This window comes from Sphaerodactylus townsendi, linkage group LG02 (genome assembly GCF_021028975.2).
Source record: "Sphaerodactylus townsendi isolate TG3544 linkage group LG02, MPM_Stown_v2.3, whole genome shotgun sequence".
Classification (NCBI taxonomy): domain Eukaryota; kingdom Metazoa; phylum Chordata; class Lepidosauria; order Squamata; family Sphaerodactylidae; genus Sphaerodactylus; species Sphaerodactylus townsendi.
This window is the reverse complement of record NC_059426.1, coordinates 158,846,798-158,861,591: the sequence shown is the minus strand read 5'-3', so window position 1 is coordinate 158,861,591 and position 14,794 is coordinate 158,846,798. Positions and strand designations below refer to the sequence as shown.

Sequence of the window (14,794 nt, the reverse complement as noted above, 5' to 3'; positions counted from 1 at the left end):
GCAAAATTAATTATTGAAGAGAAGTAATTCAGACTGGCATTACCACTATAGGCAAAGACAGGCTTGCGTTTTACAGAAACTGAGGAGAGACTTGCCCTCTTCCTTTTCTTTTTTTACTGTTTTCATTCTAATATGATAAATGGAAACAAGGGTATAAATAACAGTGAAGCTTTAGGTGCAGCTCCTCTCACTGAAATTGTGTGTGTGTGTGTGTGTGTTTGTGTTTGTAGGGGCTTTTTAATACTAGGAAAGATCAAAACCACTAGGTGGGGGGATGAAAACAGAGAAGAAGATAGTTGCAAGTGAGCTTTGATTCTTGAATGCTGAAAATCTTGTTGGTCTTTAAGGTACTAATGAACTCAGATCTTGCCTGGAAATTTTGTTGATCATTCAGGGTCCCACTAGACTCAAATCTTAGGCTCATTCCGCACACGCAAAATAATGCACTTTCAAGCTGCTTTCACAACTGTTTTTGCCTTTCCTCACAGCTTCAAAGAGCCCTGAAAGCAGCTTAAAAATGCATTATTCTGCTTGTGCGGAATGAGCCTATCTCATATGGAACAAGAAGGTTTTTAAAACATCCACACTTTATTCAAAAAATTGGCTGCCCCTCTGTTGGATTTTCTGAGCTGTCTGGGAACCATGCACCATTGGTCCAAGGGCTGAATAATGGTTATGTAAGGAGTTGCAGCTCTTCGAAAACCGTGTGGTATTTTTTTTTGGGGGGGGGGGGTAAATACCTCCGTTCATCTGTGAAAAAACTAGGTCTTCAGAGTTGGAGACAGGAGTAATTCGATTTGGATCAGTTTGGTAAAAAGGGACACACATGCCTATAGTAAGATCTGCTCCCTTAGAAGTGAACCCCTTCATCTTCCACAAATTGAGATGCTGGAACTCTGATGTATCTGGATGTCTCCACTCAGGCTTAATATAGGAAGAGCGACGACAGGAGGGCTTTTTCCCCCCATTTGAGTGTAGCACACTGACAGTGTCGGCCAAAGCAGTTACACACTTCTAAAACCACTGAAGTCAGTGGACTGAGAAGGATATAACCCCACTTATGATAGCACTGTGAGCCACTAAAGAACATGGGCTTACATGAAACTACCTTTATAGGACAGTGTTCTCAAGCATGGATGCTTTGCATTATTAACTATGGCGATCACTTTATAGGAGTATCTGACCATTCCTGGGCATGTTTAAAATACTTAGCAAGTTTTAAAATATAAAAATGTTCAGAGTGTAATTTCAAAGACTTTTTGACATTGTTCTGTTCTTAAAAGTGAGCATCTACACTGCTCAGGGCAACTTTGCGGCAAGATAACCATGAAGTGATAATATGGAAATGAACATTTTATTTTATTTTTTTATTCATTTTTTTAAAAAATAAAGGGGAGTCTAGGGAGAGCCTTTGAGGGTTGTGAAAGTGAAGCGAGGAAAAGAAGAAGAAGAAGAAATAAGCAATTCTGTCAGTGCGTTCGTAGCTGAGTAGCCTGCAGACAATTTTGCCATTGTGAACAGGGGGCTGCCGAACAGGAGAGTTTGGGGGCATGAAAACAAAGTAAAACAAAGAGAGAGAGACACACACAGAGAGAAATTGCTACTGTTATGACCGATAACTTGTCATATCAGTATCTTGTGCCAGTAGAACACCCTAATAAGCTGATTTTGAAAGGAAGTCAGAAAACAGAAGAGAAAAAAGATTTTTTTCTTTCAGAGGTGAAAATGGGGGGGGGGGCAGTTAAAAACAAAATGTCTCTCTGTGACAGAAATGCAAATGGCCAACTACCTATCATTTAAAGTCAGTATTTTAACTCCCCCCTCCAAATAAACTACTAGGCTGCCCTTGGCCTTCACCTTAATCCCCAACACTCTTGCACTTACTTTATGTTGCCCTGCAAACACAGAAGTTGTTTTGTGTGTGGTGGGAAATTCCTTAATTAAGTGAGAACGGTGAAGAAAAACATACAGAAAATTCATACTGTGACTGTAAAAATGGAAGACTCTTATCAGCTGCGGGTAATCAATTAAACGTGGATAAAACGAGCCCTCTTTAATTTGAAGCTGTATGACCTTGTAACATTTTGTTCCTAGTTTGCTAATGGTTGGTACTTCAGGAAGGGCTTTATGAAAGTCTATTCAAGGGTGAGCTGAGGTAAAACATATTGTTAATAAAGAAAGCTTTTGACAGAATATGGTCTATATTTTAGCCTGCCTCAGTGACCTGTCACTTTTTATACTGCACATGGTATTGTTTTAGAAATATTAAAGGTATAGACTTTTTTGTCACATTTAGTCACAGGAAATAAAAATATTAACTATTGAAAATAATAATAGGATCACTGACTGTTGATTCATCTTCACAGTATTGCACATGTACATATACTGAGAGGAATTCCCTTTTTCCTCCTTTCCTTTAGTCCTAAGCTTATCCTTATGGGCAGAATGTTAGTATAAATTGGGTAGTTATTGCTCTTAGGAATTTTTTGTTCTGGAATAATATTCCAGCCAGTTGGGAATCAATAGGTGCATTTACAGTTGAATAAGATTACATAAAAACAAATCCCCTCCCCCCCCAAGAATTCTTGTATGATGTCAGTATATTTATGTTGTGGGGATATTTCCTCAAGTGGGTGATGATTCATTTATAGCCATGGCCTTCTATGGTACCTTTTTGGGGGGGAGGGGGGGAGAACTAACCTGACTGAGCAGTAGGATATCGACAAGAAGGATATTGAAAGGCTGGAATGGGTCCAGAGGAGGGCAACAAAAATGAGATCTGGAGTCCATGCCCTACGAAGAGAGGCTTAGGGAGCTGGGGATGTTTAGTCTGGAGAAGCGTAGGTGAAGGGGTGACATGATAGCCATGTTTAAATATTTGAAGGGATGTCATGTCAAAGAGGGAGCAAGCTTGTTTTCTGCTGCCTCAGAGATTAGGACACGGAGTAATGGATTCAAGGTGAAGGAAAAGAGATTCCCCCTAAACATTAGGAGGAACTTCCTGACCCTCAGGGCTGTTTGACAGTGGAACTCACTGCCTTGGAGAGTTGTGGAGTCTCCTTCTTTGGAGGTTTTTAAACAGAGGCTGGATGAACATATGTCGGGAGTGCTTTGATTCTGTATTCCTGCATTGCAGGAGGTTGGCCCTTGTGGTCTCTTCCAACTCTATGATTCTAGGGCTGTCACTTCTACGTGGGGCCTGGAAATCTCCTGGAATTTTGACAGATCTCCAGACTATAAGGATCAGTTCCCCTGGACAAAATGGCTACCTTGGAGTCTAGAATTATTCCCCAAATCCCTAGAAATTTGCCAGGATAGTGGCACTATGTATAAGTCCCTGCCCAAATAAGGAGCTCCCTCTGCCTGCCGGCTGTGGCTGGGCTTCCTCAAACCCAGCTGGCAGGCAGAGGGAGCTCCTTATTTGGGCAGTGACTCCCCCTGATGTCACTGCCATTATAAGGAGCTCCCTCTGCCTCCCGGGTTTGAGGAAGTCTAGCCAGCCAGGGTGCCTTGGGGTTCCCCCTTCACCCTCAGGGCAGCAACAAGCGGCTTGTACAGCCGCAGGGAGGACGTCCTGGCCACACCCCCATCCTCGGCAGAGGCCTGAAGAGCCCGCTGGTAAGCGGTGACTCTTGTATAAGCTGAGGGGGCATTTTTCAGCCTTAAAACGAGTATATACGGTAGTTTGTCTTTTTTGGCAGGAAAGCAAGCTGCATATTTTCTTTGATATTGAAAAAAACCCACCTTTTGTCTATTTGTTACTTTTTGTTTACCCTTCTCTAGAGCAGGGGTCTGCAACCTGCAGCTCTCCAATTGGCCATGCTGGCAGGGGCTGATGGGAATTGTAGTCCGTGAACATCTGGAGAGTCGCAGGTTGCAGACCCCTGCTCTAGAGTGATTCTCTTTCCTCTTTTCTTCTATCCTCATGACAGCACTATGAGGTATATTAGAGCGGCTGAGCCAAGCTCACCACTTAGTTTGAACAAATAGTTTTGAAACTTTTAGTTGGAACTGTATTGGAGCAGACTTTCTGGATTCCAGCAAACTATAGTTAATTTGTTTGTTATACCATACACAAATTATGGATAGGCAGTAAAGATTATTTTTCAGTATTTTTTTTAAAAAACCCACCAGAAATACCATGGAGGAAAAATAATGGTATTTAGGGGCTTTCATGCATGACATTTTTCTGATGATTTGTTTTTTCTCTCTGTGTGTTTTTTCCGTAGGTAAAGATGAGCCTTCAAGCTATATTTGCACAACATGCAAGCAGCCTTTTAATAGTGCTTGGTTTTTGCTTCAGCATGCCCAGAACACACATGGATTTCGCATCTACTTGGAAACAAGCCCTTCGAATAGCTCCCTCACTCCACGCATCACCATCCCTCCTCCTCTGGGACCTGAGACTGTTGCACAGTCCCCGTTGATGAATTTCCTTGGCGACAACAACCCTTTTAGTCTCTTGCGAATGACGGGTCCCATCCTGCGTGATCACCCTGGCTTCGGCGAAGGTCGGCTCCCCAATACGCCTCCCCTCTTCAGCCCTCCGCCTCGTCATCACTTGGACCCACATCGCCTTAGTGCCGAAGAAATGGGGTTAGTTGCCCAGCATCCCAGTGCCTTTGACAGAGTCATGCGTTTAAACCCCATGGCCATTGAATCGCCAGCGATGGATTTCTCGAGAAGGCTTCGAGAACTGGCAGGGAACAACTCCACCCCTCCGCCAGTCTCGCCCAATCGCAACAACCCTATGCATCGCTTGTTGAATCCTTTCCAGCCAAGCCCCAAATCACCTTTCTTGAGCACTCCACCGTTGCCGCCGATGCCCCCAAGCAGCACTACACCTCCCCAGCCTCAGGCTAAAAGCAAGTCCTGTGAATTTTGTGGGAAAACGTTCAAGTTCCAGAGCAATCTCATCGTTCACCGACGCAGTCACACAGGAGAGAAGCCCTATAAATGCCAGCTCTGTGACCATGCTTGTTCTCAAGCCAGCAAATTAAAACGCCATATGAAAACACATATGCACAAAGCTGGGTCCATGACAGGGAGGTCAGATGACGGACTGTCTGCTACAAGCTCCCCTGAGCCTGGCACAAGTGACCTCACTGGAGAAGGACTGAAGTCTAGAGAGGCAGATTTCAGGAATGAGAGCGATCCTTCCTTAGGGCACGACAATGAAGAAGAGGAGGAGGAGGAGGAGGAGGAAGAGGAGTTAGAAAACGAAAGTAGGCCCGAGTCGAGCTTCAGCATGGACTCAGAGCTAAGTCGTAACCGAGAAAATGGCTCCAAGTCGCTGCCAGATGAAAAATCACTCGTCCTAGGAAAAGTGATAGAGAATGTAAGCCTTGGCACCATCCAGCAATACAGTGACATGCTGGCCGAAAAGCAGAAAAGAAGCAGCTTCATGAAAAGGTCTTCTGATCAACGAGACCTCTGTCCCCGAGACCTCTGTCAGAGAGACACTGGCGACGAAGACTCTGTAGTGGGAGAACTTGACCGCACTGAGGAAGGGACAGTGAATGGGAGAAACTTTGGTCCAGGTGAACCCTTTCCAGGCCTGTTCCCCCGTAAGCCAACCCCTATTACAAGCCCCAGTTTAAACAACTCCTCGAAAAGAATAAAGATAGAAAAAGATTTGGACTTACCACCAGCAACAATAATACCTTCTGAAAATGTTTACTCGCAGTGGCTGGTAGGATATGCAGCATCAAGGCACTTCATGAAGGATCCATTTCTAGGATTCACAGACTCCCGACAATCCCCCTTTGCTACTTCTTCTGAGCACTCCTCAGAAAACGGCAGCCTGCGTTTCTCCACTCCACCAGGCGATATGCTGGATGGCGGTCTCTCAGGGCGCAGCGGGACGGCGAGCGGAGGCAGTACGCCCCACATCAGCGGACCTGGCCCCGGTCGACCCAGTTCAAAGGAAGGGCGGCGGAGCGACACGTGCGAGTACTGTGGCAAGGTGTTTAAGAATTGCAGCAACTTGACGGTGCATCGCCGGAGTCACACGGGAGAGCGGCCTTACAAATGTGAGCTCTGCAACTATGCATGCGCCCAGAGCAGTAAGCTGACACGTCATATGAAAACACATGGCCAGCTAGGGAAGGAGGTCTACCGCTGCGACATTTGCCAGATGCCCTTCAGTGTTTACAGCACCCTGGAGAAACACATGAAAAAGTGGCACGGCGAACATTTGCTGACAAATGATGTCAAAATTGAGCAGGCAGAAAGAAGCTAAGGCCCCCACCGGGTTAAAATCAGGGGTCTAGGTAACATTTAAATTGTACAGTTTAACTATTGCCAACTGAGAAAAGCTGACCTAACTTGCCTCCATAAACGTAACTTAGCATAACTATGGCAGGTGCCAGAATTTGGCACTTAAATATAACCTGTGTCTACAAAGTTCTAGTAAACCTGAGGATTGGTTAAGGCAGTAAAAATTGTGAAGCCTTTTAACTGTGCAATAATTTCTGTATTTATTGGGTTATTTTGTAATTTTTTTTTTTTTGGCATGTGCAGGTATTTTTAAAGACTTTTTTTTTGGTTTTAGATTTCCTTTTACATTTTTTGTTGGGTATCCCATTCTAATTTTCCCCAGTAGTAACCTGAGATTATTTGCATTACAGGGGGAGATGCATATCAATTTAAATTATAATTTTAGAAGGCCGCTGCTTTGGTGAATCTTACGCTGAGCACCTGTAATTTCTTGTGAAGAAGCCAACATTTTAAGTAATAATTTTGTTTTCTTTTTTTGCCACCCCAATGCAGTTCCTTTAAAAAAAAATGAAATAAATCATTTGGACGTTAGAGAAGATGAAATAATATGGCGAATAACAATCTTAAACATTGTAGCACTTTTTTTGGATTTGGATCTAATATGTAGCACTGAGGCTGCCATTAAAAACAGAGGCCTTTAAAATGATTTTTTAACGAACTTTCAAAGTAGATACTACAAGAGCTAAAACAACATGGGCACAGGTATTTTCTGATGGTAGCTACATTCATGAAAGCAATAGCAAGAATTGTGCATTATTAGTAAAGGAATTTGCTCTAGTTGCTAGTAGCATATTCTCACCTTTCTGCCATTTTTCTTTTTAAAAAAATCCTTAGGACAATTTGAGAGCCCTGACAGCTGCATGCCCAGATTTTTGAAAACATCAGACGAAAGGAAGCTTTGCTTGATGATTTTCACACACACAAAACTGCAGTTATCAGTTAATTATCTGGATATATGAAATGGTTATAACTGACTATCTAGAGCAACAGCTGCAATGCCCTTAGTAGAGTAACTGATATTATACATTGGCATTAGTTCATCTGTAAAACACAGACATACATAAACATGTTTTGTTGTTCTATGGACCTAATAGGGCTAAAGGATTGTTTTGATAGATTACTTATCCAAAGTTCCTCACCCTATGTCATATCAGCCATTAAGAGCAACTTTAAGATATGTTATTTCTATCACAAGTTGACACTCTGATCACATATTAAACTGGGCAAAATGTATCTAAAGACTTCCTGTGCCAGATCAGTCAGGTGAATTATAGGAAGATTGGAAGTAGCAACATGGAGGAACTTGACTTCATCTGCACCACTACATCACTTCCGGGGAAACCCCAGAAATGCTATAGGGTGGCTCTAGTAATTGTTAGAATGTCTATGGTAAAACTATTGGGGGGGTGGGATGTAATGGCGCAGATGACACTTTAAAACAAATTCTCCCACTGCCACTTGGAAGTTGCTCAAAATTCTAAGGTCATGGACCGTTTCATGTGTTCTTGGTGGATTCAAACTGGTTAGCTAGCATGATAATTCATTAATTTTTTAATCAACCTGAGCCATTAAGGGAACCCCACAGAAGTTTCTGTGTTGCAGCAAAAACAGGCAAATAACTTATGATACCATAAAAATCTTGTTGGCATTTAAGGTATCACAAGCTTCTTTGGCTGTGTTTGTATCGGCACGCTGTTACTGTGATTCGGCTCCATAGACTGTGGTTGGAAGGTACCAAAATGCCATCAAGGCCAGTTCCCCATCACAATGCCAGGCTATCCCAGTAGACTCACCAAATCCACATGGTGGTACATCACAAGCAGAGGGTAAATAACAGTACAATCCTAAGGAGGGTTACTCCAGTTTAAACCCATTAATTTCAATGAGCTTAGACTGGAATGGTTCTGCATGTGATTGTGTTGATCGAACAGATTGATTTCAATTACTCAGTCAGGTGAGCCAAACTTTAGATTTCCTCAGGCTTACTATAGTCTTCCCTACTCTAAATATCATTACTGTGTAGGATACTTTCAAATGCAGTCCTAAGAGAAATCTTAACCTTTATTGTCCCAGTGCCGATTAGCCAGCCACAGGCATCATTCTGTGACCCATTGGTAGTTTTTTATTCACTGAGATCTTACGTTGGTCAGTCATTGACAAGTATTGATCATGATACTTTATTTGGGCTGCTACATGAGTGTTGTGAGAAATCTGAGTAGACCCCAATCCATGGCTGGTGATCTGCCTTGAGCTGGTTGGTCACAGAGGGCTCTGGCGGCCAGGAATGGCACCACTGCTGTGCCATCACACTGCTTCCAGAGGGCTTCCAGGTGGTGCAGGAAGGCAGCAAACTCTGGAAAATCCCCAGCCACCTGAAAGCCCTCTGTAGGGCAAAATGGACATACACCGGGGATGTTCCTGGCTCAAAAGCCCAGTGGAAGCGGACTCAAGTTATCTCCACCTCCAGGAATGCCTCTAGCCTTTAGGCTGGTGTGGTTCTGCGGGGCGCAGGCTCTTCCAGGTCAGGTGCTGCAGAGCTCCACAGGAACTGCCTGCCTCCCTGTTTGCCTTTCCCACTGGCATAAGTGCCACTTATTCCAGTGAGCTGGGCACATGTGCCAGTGCGGCCCTGCACCAGGTACAAGAGCCGACCCCCCCACCCCCCGATTGAGCTGTTAAACTGGTAAAGTTCACTATTGGACAACAGTCATGGGAATTATTTTAAGGAATATTAGCTCTACACTTGAGGAATGTGAATGGGAGAAAACATGTTCTCCTGTGTGATTGCGTACTAGGTCATATAGGTATACAATAAACCAAGGTTTCTGAAACAAATTCCAGTTCTTCTGGCAGACACAAGTGCAAATCCTGGTTTGTATCTAAACCCAGGTTGTCTATTGTCTTGCCTCCTGAGAAGAAAAGTATCTTACTCCCACTGCCAGCTCTGCAGCCTTGAGGGGCACTGCTCAGTAAGCTGTTAGTGAATTCAGACATCACAGCAAACCACAGTTAATACAAATTGTAGTTAGCAAAGCAACTATAGTCCCTAGATTAACATTCCGATTTGGTATCAACCAGCAAATCCTGGTGTGTTGGACTGTCTGCATCCAAGCATTATTTCTAACTGGCATTTGATCAAACAGTGGTTAAGACTGATGTCTGAATGCAGCCAATATATAGCTTCCTTACTTAAGAACATTGTGGACCTGACCTTAGTCTAAGACTTCCATACATGCCAGTTATTTCAAAAAAACAGTTGCATTCAGAACTGTTATACATAAGCAGTGGGCTAAACAAGATGTTTTTAGACATTTTGCCAGTGAAATGAAAACTGTCTCATATAATGCACAACTTATTCCTGCTTTTGAAATTCCTGAATTTCAGTCCAATAACAAAATTTCAAAACTGATTTTCCCGGGCTGAGAACTTCCCTTTTTTTTCCCCTTTGTGAAAACTTCCTAAAGATTTAAACTGAAAAAAATGATTTCATTAACTGAAAACTAAGAGATTTGAAATTTTGAGTTTCTTCTGGTTCATGAATTTTTCTTGAAATTACATTTTCAGTTTTATAAACTTTATTCTGAATTCTAATTAAACACCAATCAGTGTTGGTTAGGGTTGCTGGATATCCCTTGCTCACATTAAGTTGAATCTTTTTAAAATTTTATAAAAGATTTAGAGTGCCCTTATTTCTTCCATTAAAAATTGTTACCTGGCAGTCCTCTGCATTCTGAACCTTTTCACGACAAATGGTAGTTTAATCGTAATAATTTGCTGTTGTTATTATGTAATCATATTCTTCGAAGTGGCCATCCCTAAGAAAGCATGGACCACTGTTCGGAAAGTCACAAAATACCTTTCTAGTGTCACATTCCTACTCACTTAGACCTTCTGCTTTCATAATGACCTCTGTTCCCACTGTTTCTAGAAAGTTATAGCGAGGGCCAGTTTGGGGCTCGGGGTGGGGTGGGGGGTTAAACAGTTCAATTTGTGGATTTCATTGGGAACTCTTATTTCCCTTCCCTTAGTCACTCTCTGGGCACAAAGTCTCTCTGAACCTTCTTCCACTTCTGACTATATTGATCAGGTGGGTTTTCTGAATTGCATAAATCTCTTGCAATGTGTCTGACAATGCTGTAGACCAGTGGAACTGTTGCTCTTTGAGTATCTCTTTCCTTGCACTTAAGCATATTGTGAGCCTATATGACACCGATCCTTCTTTTTTAAAAAAAATCTGCCAGAACAGAGTAGTTGCTCCCCACTCCCAGCTAAATTGCCCATCTGTCCTTGCAACTTGGTCGATTGTGGGGAAGCCGAAATGTATGTATTTTTCACGACTTCTAAGTCAATCTTTTTAGGCCATGGTTTGAGAGCTCCCCGTTTATCATCAGGACAATTTAAGAATTATACATTTTGGTTCTGTTGACCCGCACTTTAAAATTTTGTTTTTAAAATTTGCATTTAAGACCAGCGGCTTCTGAACAAGAAATTATAGCGTTTTTGTCTTTGCTTGGCCCAGAGGTGGGTGAAATTGTTAAAGAGGACATCTGAGATTAAGTGTCAGTATTGCTAAGCGTGGCATTCACAATACTGGCACTATAAAGAAAAGAAATAATTTATTGGACAGTTTTTCCTACTGCCATTCAATTTGATGTGAGTGCCTTGAAAACTGATCTTCCTATTTGAGTCTCTTGAGACAAATGCAAACATTTTTGTGAAATGAAAAGACTTTTAACAGGAAAAGGTAGAACAAAGAAAGTATGTTCTGTAGGGTAAAAACAAACAAAAGAGCCACATTTACTTTAAAAAAAAATATCCTGGTTGAAGATAGTGGACATGAAAATGACATAAGACCCCAATCAAATGAAGATGTATATCCAGCACAACTTTGGACGTCCATTTGCTGAATTGTTTTCAGCTTCTGTTTTTCTTTTCAGGACAACGCTGCTTAGGAAATGGAATGGAAATGATTTACTGCTGAATTAAAACTCAAATGACACACAATTGCAAGTGGTTATCATTGAATGAAAAAAAAAATTCAGGAACAACTGTTAATTTTTTTAAAAGTTAAATTTAGTGCACTCTGTCTTAAAATACGTTTACAGTATTGAATACATACAAGGGTAAAACATTGTGTGTATCGTGTGTTTGAGCAATCTCTTTTTTCTTTTGTCCTCAAAGTTTGCTTAATAGGTTATTAAAAATGCCATAATGGCCATGTGTATATTGTTTTCTTTTGGTGACGGGGTTTTAGTATATATTATATATATTAAAATTTCTTGATTACTGTAAAAGTGGACCAGTATTTGTAATAATGGAGAATGCCTGGGCATTTTACAAAACCAGAAAGAAAAAAAAAACCTTTTTCTCTTTTTTCCTTGAAAATGTTGCAGTAAAATTTAAATGGTGGGTCTATAAATTTGTTCTTGTCACTGTAACTGTAAAGTCTGAGTTTTAGTACATTTTTTTTTCTGCCTTGGGTGTTGAATTTTTATTTCAAGAAAAATGTATAGAAACTTGTATTCGGGGATTAAAAGGTGACTGCTACACCATGTAGAAAAAGTATGTAGAAAAAAGTGCTTAATATTGTTATTGCTTTGCAGAATTAAAAGAAAATCACATTTCTGACCTGTACCTATTTTTATCTCTCTCTCTCCCCCCTCCCATCCTCCCTCTTCTGGAATGGATATTGATATTGGTTGATTCATATAATGTAGGCACTTGCTGTATTTTTACTGGAACTTGTAATTTTTTAACTGTACGCTTGTCCTTTTAAAGGGATTTAATGTACTTTTTTTGTTAGTGAATTTGGAAATAAAAATAAAAACAAACAAACAGGCTGCCATAATATATTTTTTTAATTTGGCAGGATAAAATAGTGCAAAAAATAATTTGTATGTCAAGACCTTATTGTACAGAAGGAGAAGAAAAAAAAATAAAAGGGTTGTTTGACGACCTTTGAGTAAAAGAAACAAAACAATAATTGATTTTTAATTATTTAATTTGTTGGGGGGGGGGTTGTTGTTATTGTCAGGTTTTGTTTTTGTTTTGAGGTTTTTGTTCACCGTTTTTAGTTGTGTGTATGTATATTTTCTGTCAGAAATGGCCTACAAAAAAAAGTGCTGTTCCTACAGGGCAGTAATTACCTTAGAAGCTTCCTGGACCCCTTGTATCAAGGCCTTCCCAGGTATAGTTGAACTAGGATGGCTGGCTGTTGCCTGTTATTGTTAAATGAAATTAAATTTTTTGTGAAGACATTTGACATTCCACAAATGCCCCTTTATAGAGACAGGGAGGCAGTTTTTCTCTGTAAAGCTTCCTAGCTCCAGCAAACTGTGTACCTGTGCCCAAAATTCACAGTGCTGCTGGTCTTGTCAAACCTCTGGTCCCCTGCTGAGGGGTGGAAGGTTGTGTATTCAGTCTTTCCACCGTCACCAAACGGGTGGCTCACACTCATCCTTTAGTCTGCCAACTACCTGTCGGGGTACCCAGTCCTGCAAGGTTTTGTACTCCATTTCACACTCCTTTGCTTGAGCAGAGTTCCAATTGGAGGCCTTGCTGGATCAGGGCATCACCCCATTCCCCTCCTCCCCTCCCCTTGGGTTGGGGAGGGGAGGGAGAAAGCGAAGTGTACTGTTGGTATGATGGTAAATTGAATCGAAGAAAAAAATTGGTCCAGGCACATCCCATAATTCTTTTCCCTCGTCAGAATGGGGCCATGTACAGGTTTTGCCAGTCTGTGTTCCTCTGTCTGCTTTGCTGCTGTTGACTCCTAATTGTACATTCCATAAATTCCTGGATATTTGAAGGACTGGGATGAAATTCTGTGCCTTTTAGCTGGTTACCCCTTCTACTTTCCCCCTCTGTTTGTTTGTTTGTTTGTTTGTTTTGGGTGGGGGCGGGAGGGGGTAAAGGCACGAGAAAAATCACAGGATTGGTGATGAAGCGCTGTTGATTGTTTTAAAGGAGGGGGGAATGTTGAGGAAGGATCCACACTGTGTGAACAAACAGCAGTTTGTACCAAATGCCTGGAGGGTGTGTGTTGCCGGACTTGGAATAATTATTTCCTCTCTTGGCCTTCTTCCAGCTCTTCAAAATTTAGGGTACGTTAGCAGACCTAAGATAGCAAGCTCAGCTTCTTATGGACGTATTCCACAATATCACAGACATTCTGCTTTCACTTGTCTTGGCATGAATCCAGAGAATTCAGTGTGGTTACACAGGAGTAAATTCATGTCTAGAATTGTGAACCTCCTTGGATGTCCGTTTTAGCCAAACCTATTCAGCCATACAATGAATTCACATTTTATATCGATGTGAATTGGCTTACGAGCGCCGCACAGCGGTTTTTGTGCTCAACAAACTTAAGGTTTGAACCACCAATTTAATTGCTGAGAAACCAACATAAGCCACTCTGAAGCACAAACACTGTGTTTAGTGAAACCGCCATGACCCTCCCTTCCTTCTTGCTTTTTAGGAATCCTTCTTGGCAAGGCCATAAGCACAATATGGCGGATGTACCATAGTTATCTCTGCTGTCATGATGATTGTTACAGTGCTGGGATCAGCAAAATTAATGGCGTTAAGTCCGAATTATTCCAGAGAGCCTTGTCCTGTTCTAGTTAAAATCAGCATTTGGAACATTACTGGAGCGATAGTCTATTCTTTTTTCTTTTTTAGAATGTAACATTTTTTTAAAAAAAACCTAGTTGCACACGTCAGCATTTCATCCTAGTCCTGACTCAATACAGTCCAAGGTTCTGTTTTTCACAGGCAAACTCATTTTATGGTGCTCTTTGTATTTTAGAACTGCAAAGCAAAAGTAACATTGATTTTGGTTGTTTGCATTTGTACTGGCAAGGCAAACTATTTTTATTACCTTTTTCTATTACTTATTGTATGAGCTTTCGTTGTTTACTTGGAGGTTTTGTCTTTTACTACAAGTTTGGAACTATTTATTATTGCTTGGTATTTGTGCTCCGCTAAACAGAAAAAAAAGGAAAAAGGAGCACATTTTTTATTATTATTATGGATAAAATGTTGAGATGGCAGGAGGTCATTTCAATATCACGTAGTAAAATATTTATTGTTCCTTTTAATTCTCTGTACAAGACTTTTGGCCTCTTTTTCCCCCCCTTACTGTCACATTGTTGAGTTCAGCATGTGTCTACCATTTCATTTGTACACTCGTTCAAAACAACGTTTGTTCCAGTTTCAAGTTATATTAAAAGAAATAATAAATTGGACATTTGACTTGATCTCCAAAGACTGTCTTTTACTGCTTATTTGGAATCAGAAGGAGTTTGAATTATTTTATTTATTGGAAAAAGAAGTCACTCTTGTTAGAGCCCCCATTTCAGGGAAATAGGTTCTTGTTCCATGCAAGCATTAAGGGCTACCTAAGACCAGACAGGATTTGAAAACCCATGTTTAAAAGTAGACCTAGAGCTCAGGGCACTTCTGCACATGCAGAATAATGTACTTCCAAAGTGGATTTTGCTATTTCGTACAGTAA

General features: G+C 41.2%; 1 protein-coding gene across 5 annotated transcripts in view; it reads left to right on the top strand.

The window, feature by feature from the left end:
- The window catches only part of BCL11B (BAF chromatin remodeling complex subunit BCL11B), a 174,516-nt gene extending 159,971 nt beyond the window's left edge, over positions 1-14,545 (top strand). For 4 of the 5 annotated variants that reach the window (XM_048485356.1, XM_048485360.1, XM_048485357.1 and 1 more), the window contains one exon: positions 4,230-14,545. In XM_048485356.1, coding sequence (XP_048341313.1) covers positions 4,230-6,241 — 2,012 coding nt within the window. In that variant the 3' untranslated portion in view covers positions 6,242-14,545. The remainder of the gene's footprint in view (positions 1-4,229) is intronic. The other variant, XM_048485359.1, reaches the window with a different exon arrangement.
- Positions 14,546-14,794: the final 249 nt, after the last annotated feature.